The 6445-nt window shown below is 45.6% G+C and overlaps 1 protein-coding gene across 1 annotated transcript in view; it reads left to right on the top strand.

The window, feature by feature from the left end:
- Window positions 1-6445, top strand: part of LOC142047555 (uncharacterized) — a 23655-nt gene that overhangs the window by 3591 nt on the left and 13619 nt on the right. Inside the window, exons 2-3 of the mRNA XM_075071252.1 lie at window positions 2674-2828; window positions 5633-5704. Of these exons, the coding sequence (XP_074927353.1) occupies window positions 2674-2828; window positions 5633-5704 (227 nt within the window). The remainder of the gene's footprint in view (window positions 1-2673; window positions 2829-5632; window positions 5705-6445) is intronic.

Here is a 6445-nt window from a genome sequence, read left to right as displayed (position 1 = left end):
TAGGGTGTGATGGGTTGTCACCCCGGGGTGCAGTCTGGGGGGCTTCTGGGAACCACTGTGCCCTCTAACCCTCAAGCTGGGCTGGCCCTTCTCACACTGCTTTGCTGGAGATTCAGCCAGCCTCTCCAGGCCCTGTTATCACCCAACACGACAGCAGGTGGCGCCATACTTCCAGCTAAGCTACCTGTGTGCTTTACCTAAACCACTCAAGAAGGGATGGACAACAGCCAATTTCCCAGCGATAAGTGAAAGCAAACAGATCAAAGCAGATTACTTAGCAAATAACCAAAAACTCAGACTAAGCGTAACACACTATCTGGCTAGAATTTGAATTAGCAATTTCTCTCCCTGACTGATGATACAAGCAGTCCACCAAGTTTCCATACACAAGCTAGAAATCCCTTTACCCTGGGACCCCCAGCACTTCTCCGACTTCAGTCTTTGTTCCTAAGGTGTTTCCAGGAGTTTTCTTGTGTGCGGAATGAGGCCAAGAGATAATGTCACACCCCACCTTATGTAGCTGTTCCATATGGCAGAAACCCTTTGTTCCAAACTCAGTTCCCAGTCCAGTTTGTGGAAAAATACAGGTACCAAAGTGGAGTTTAGTGTCATATGGTATGGTCACGTGCCCTAGCATGGCCTGCTGAGTCATAGTAGCCATGACTCCTAGGCTGGCTGAAACATTCACAGGAAGGCTAAACTCTTCCATGGTCCATTGTCTTTGTTGATGACCCACCAACACTGTCTGGCTTCTTTGTTGTACCTGAAAGGCTCGTTGTGGGTGTTATCCAGAGTAAGCACATTTGAAAGGCAGATACATATTCAATATCCATAACTTCAGATACAAACATGATACATTCACATAAATAGGACAATCGTATTCAGCAACTCATAACTTTTCAAATGACACTGAACATGATGAGTCTTGCACTAAATGCATCATAATTATGTCCTAATCATTTGATAATCATATTATTATGCTGCATATAGAGTGTAGTGTCAGGGCCTAATTTCAAGGCACAGGAGTTCGGAATGGAACTTCCCCTCTTTGTGGAACAGGAAATAACCCTCCAACCAGGGCTGGGACAACTTCCCAGACTCGAATGCTGGAGCCTGAATCTACGGACACTTCATTAGTTACCACCACCCCGAATCTTTGCGGCAACTGCAAACTTTATCAGTGATGATTTTGTATTCTCTTCCAGGTCATTGATAAGAATGTTAAATAGCACAGAGCCAAGAAACAATCCTTGTGGGAACCCACTAGAAAGAAATCTACTCGACTGTGGTTCCCCATTTACAATCATAGTTTTTAATCTATTTAATGTATGCTGTGTTTATTTTGTATCTTTCTAGTTTTCTAGTCAAAATGTTGTGCGGAACCAAGTCATATGCCTTACAGAAGTCTTGGTATATTATATCAACACTATTAGCTGCAACCAAACTTTAGATCTCATCCAATAAGGATATCCAGTTAGTTTGATTGGATCTGTTGTCTCTGAATCTTTGTTAATTGGTACTAATTATATTACCCTCCTTTAATTCTTTATTAATTAAATCCATATTTGCTGCTCTATTATCTTGGCCAGTACTGATGTAAGACTAACACTCTTGTAATTAGCTGGGTCATCTCTTTTACACTTTTTAAATATTGGCACAGCATTAGTTTTTTTCCAGTCTTTTCGAATTTCCCCAGTATTCCAAGTCCTAATTAAAATCAACATTAACAGTCCTCCACACTTCTTCACCAGGTCTTTCAAACTCTTGGTTACAAGTTATCTGGACCTGCTTATTTAAACATGTCTAACTGTAATACCTGCTGTTTAATATCCTCGTGAGTTATTGTTGGGATGGAAAGACTGTTGTTGTCAATATCTTATATAACTTAAATTAAATTAATGGAGATATCCTATTTCCTAGAGCTGGAAGGGACCTTGAAAGGTCGTAGAGTCCAGCCCCCTGCCTTCACTAGCAGGACGAAGTACTGATTTTGCCCCAGATCCCTAAGTGGCCCCCTCAAGGATTGAACTAAACCTTGGGTTTAGCAGGCCAATGGTCAAACCACTAAGCTGTCCCTCCCCCCCATACATCATCTGTTTTTCTTCAAATGCAGGAGTGAAATATTTATTAAACACTTTTACCTCTTCTGCATTATTTTTGATAATTCTGTCATTTCCATCTAGTAATTTACCACTACCCTTGTTAGGGATTAATTTTGTACTTAATATATTTTTTAAAAACTTCCTTCTTATTTTCATTGGTTGATCATTGATTTCTGATAGCTTCCCTTACCAACTTTCTACAATTCTGACTTTCTAACCTCTATTCTTTACTATTGACTTCCCGTTTCTTCCATATATTTAGTTTGGAGAGTGTTGGGATTCCTACCAGGGAGCCACCATCAGGGTCCAGAGACAGTCCCATATCCTATATTTAGCCCTGGCTAGTAGATATGTGATAAATTTGATGACCCTGTCTCCGTCTGTCAGCTGGGAGACACAAAGTTCTCTCTTTCTACCCTCTGATGCCTCCTGGCTGCTCTAAGCAAGGTGGGGTGGGACTCTGTTAACATGTGCCTCCCGGAGCTTCCATTTACCTAGTGCTGCTGTTCCCTGAATAGTGAGGCTGTGAGTGCGGCAGCAGGTACTGAGTGTTGGACTTTTGCTCTTTCAGGGACTGGTGACCTTCGAGGATGTGGCTGTGTATTTCACCAGGGGAGAAGGGGCTCTGCTGGATCCCACTCAGAGAGCCCTGTACAGGGATGTCATGCAGGAGAACTATGAGACGGTGGTCTTGCTGGGTAAGGAGTCCTGTCCCCTGAGTTATTAGAAGCTGTGGGGTCTCTAAAGAGCCTGCCAGTAGTAATAACTTTATACTTTATTGGTCATACAAGTTTTGCAGGTTTCCTTGCTCCCCTTTTTTTTGCCTGGTATCATTTTTGGAAATGTGCCTTTTTGGTGCCGTCAGTCATTTTAAAATTGCATTTAATGTATCCTTATTAGCTACATTAGTGACTATATTAATTAAGAACTGTTGCTTTCATGCCTTTTCCTCATTTTAAGAGGAAAATAGGCTTCCTGTAGAATTCTAAATTGAGTAAATATTTATATGACTCATGCATGTTTTGTGTGACAGTCAGATGAGATCTTTTAGGAGAGCATGTAATGTTGCCATTCAGGACCCCACGGGTGAAGGGATAAGAGAGCCGTGGGAGGGGCGGAGAAGAGGGGGGAGTAGATAATTCTGGGCCAGGACACTATGGGGCGGGGTTGTGTGCATGGTTAGAGCTCCTAAGAAGCAGCAGGGAGGGATGCATGGTATGTAGAGAGATCGGCAGGAGGGCACACAAGATAAGCTCCCACGGTGCCGGTGAGGTGGTGCTGGGCTGAGAGTACTCGGTGTTCATAAACAGATAAGAAAGTTTATATAGCACATGAAGTACTTTATCTATGTCTTCGACTCTAAAGGGTTAACATCGTTCAGAAGCCTTGGCTGTCACTCTGACCAGAGAACCATCAGGAGACAGGTATATTTCATCTTGAGGCGAGGAAGTTCATATGTAGTGCTGTAGTTTCTTGTGTGTTTGTTCACTGCGGGCTAGCGTGACCAGCCGTGCGAACCAGGTTTCTCCCATCTCCCTTTGATACAGGCTCAGTTTATTAATTCAAATCGTGAGTACTGATAGATACCTACGAGTTTAGCTTATGTATTGTTTTCTTTTTTGCAAATGTGCATTTGGCTGGAAGGAGGTTTTAATTTGTATTTGGCTGGCAAGGACGTTCACATTTGTATTTTTTGCTGAGGATTTTAATTTGTACTTGTATACTTAGGCTGGGAGGGTATTCCCAGTGCCTATAGCTGAAAGACCCTGTACCTATTCCATTTTAAATTTACAAAGTTAATTTTTACTATTTTTCTCTCTTTAATTAAAAATTTCTTGTTTAAGAATCTGATTGTTTTTTCATTCTGGTGAGACCCCAGGGGACGGGGTCTGGATTCACCAGGGAATTGGTGGGGAGAAAGGAGGGAAGGGGGAGAGAGAGGCTAATTTCTCTCTATGTAAGGATTACTGTCTCTCTCAGGAAGAGTCTGAGAGGGGGAAAGAGAAGGAGGCGGGAAGGTGAATTTTCCTCTCTGTTTTGTGATTCAGGGAGTTTGAATCACAGTGATCTTCCAGGGTTACCCAGGGAGAGGAAGCCTGGGAGAGGCAGCGGTGGGGAAAAGGGTTTACTTTCCCTGTGTTTAGATCCAGAGGGTCTGGGTCTTGGGGTTCCCCGGGCAAGGTTTTGGGGGGACTAGAGTGTACCAGGCACTGGAATTCCTGGTTGGTGGCAGTGCTACAAGTACTAAGTTGGTAATTAAGCTCTGAGGAATTCATGCTGGTACCCCATCTTTTGGACGCTAAGGTTCAGAGTGGGGAATTGTACCAAGACAAATGGGAAGAAGGGGAGGGGAGTGTGGAGGAAGGGCACCCAGGAAGTGGGCTGGGTGGGTCAGTGGGAGGGAGGAGAGGTTTGGGGCTCTAGAGCTGTGAGGGATCCCAGACCCTAATCCTGAATCCCTACCCAAGCCTTATTGCTTTAGGGCCTACACTCCAGTTTCTTTCTGTTCAGTTTCACTTCATTATACGTTTCCTCCCCCAAATACTATTTTAACTCTTCACCACCCTCTCTCCCACTCATTACTCCTCCCACCATATAACCTCCCCATGTCTATGCACAGAGACTTTGGCCACCAATGCTGAGTCTTTGCTGTATCCTCCCTCCCATAGCAGGGCCGCTACCCAGGCACAAATGGGCACTTTGTTGATGATGTCACAGGGTGGTAGTGTAGCCTGTACAATTTTTACACCTAGAAGATTACATATTGCGAAGGCCTTCACACCAGTCGGGTTTATCTCTATGCGCCGGTACAGTTTGTTCCCCAGTGTTCCATTTCCAGTTCTGATGCCGCGGAGTGTTTACCCCGTGTCCCCCTTCCCAGCTCTGATGCCGCAGAGCCTTGCCTGTATCCCTGTTCCCGTTCCCCCTCAACAAAGATTCGACATTCATGGGGCCTCTTCTGGACTACTGTGTCCAGTTTTGGGCCCAACACTGTAAGAGGGATGTGGAAAAAATGGAAAGAGTCCAGCGAAGGGCAACAAAAATGAGTAGGGGACTGGAACACACAACTTCTGAGGAGAGGCTGAGGGAACTGGGATTGTTTAGTCTGCAGAAGAGAAGAATGAGGGGGGATTTGATAGCTGCTTTCAACTACCTGAAAGGGGTTCCAAAGAGGATGGATCTAGACTCTTCTCAGTGGTAGCAGATGACAGAACAAAGAGTAATGGTTTCAAGTTGCAGTGGGGAAGGTTTAGGTTTATGTTGGATATGAGGAAACACTGTTCAGGGCCAGCTTTAGGCTGATTTGCCCGATTCCCCCAAATTGGGCCCCGTGCCTGAAAGGGCCCTCGCTGATCGGGCAGCGTCTCTCTCGGAAGCAGCAGCTGTTGCTGCTAGGGAACAAGAGACGCTCACCGGCAGAGGGCTGAGGCAGACGTGGCTGTTGCAGGTCAGGAGGGGGAAGAGGTGAGGGAAGGGAGAAGACACATGTGCTTTTCAGCCTTCCTTCCCCTCTCCTTCCCTCCCCCCAGCACTTACCTGGAGGAGACAGGAATCTCTGCAGTGGACCTCACTCACCTGAGCATCTGCTGGGGTTTCCAACAGTAAGTGTTTGACCCTGTGATTCCCCGTAGGTTTGTAATATTGGGTTGGTTTTGTGGTTTTTGGTGGTGTTGCTGTTTGAGAGTGAGTTTATGCCTGCCTGTGTCTGTTTCAAAACTAAAGTCGGGATCATGTAATGTAACCCAGGAAAAAAGGACCGAGCCAGTACTTAGTGCTGTGAATTCCAGGTGAGAGAGAGAGGGAGGTTTGGAGGAAGAAATCAAATACATCAAGAGGGGAGAATGCGAAAAAGATCTGCAACACGGCAGGCTGAGACTTTTATCTCCCCCTCCTCCCCCGCCCCCCACAAGAGGGGAACCTGAGGCACGGAGTGATCTGATTCCCCTCTCCAAATTATTTTGGAAAGGAGCAGGACTGGGGCTCCTAGCCAATCCATTTCCCTTCCCATCAACTTTGCTTTCCCTGCTGCAAGATTGCTGTAGGGGCTGAATATTTCCTTTAAACTATGGCTCCTTCGTTTGCCCTGCAACAATAAAATAGACCGGCTTTGGGGAGGGGAAAGTCCACCCCCCAAGCTATGTGGATATTAAAGTTCGTTTGGGGGGCGGGGGAGGGCATGATAATATTCCAGATCAATCAAATGCCCAGCTCAGCTTTCTAGCCATCCAGCAGCTCCAGGGCAGGGAAGGAAGGTGCTCTTGGTGCAGAGTGGTTGCAAAACGGGTGAATTTAGCGGGGCGGGGAATCTGGTTGAAATCCCACCCAATGCAGCCACACAGAAT

Source organism: Chelonoidis abingdonii, chromosome 11 (assembly GCF_003597395.2).
Source record: "Chelonoidis abingdonii isolate Lonesome George chromosome 11, CheloAbing_2.0, whole genome shotgun sequence".
NCBI lineage: Eukaryota > Metazoa > Chordata > Testudines > Testudinidae > Chelonoidis > Chelonoidis abingdonii.
The sequence above is the reverse complement of the archived record's forward strand: the minus strand, read 5'-3'. Positions and strand labels throughout refer to the sequence as shown.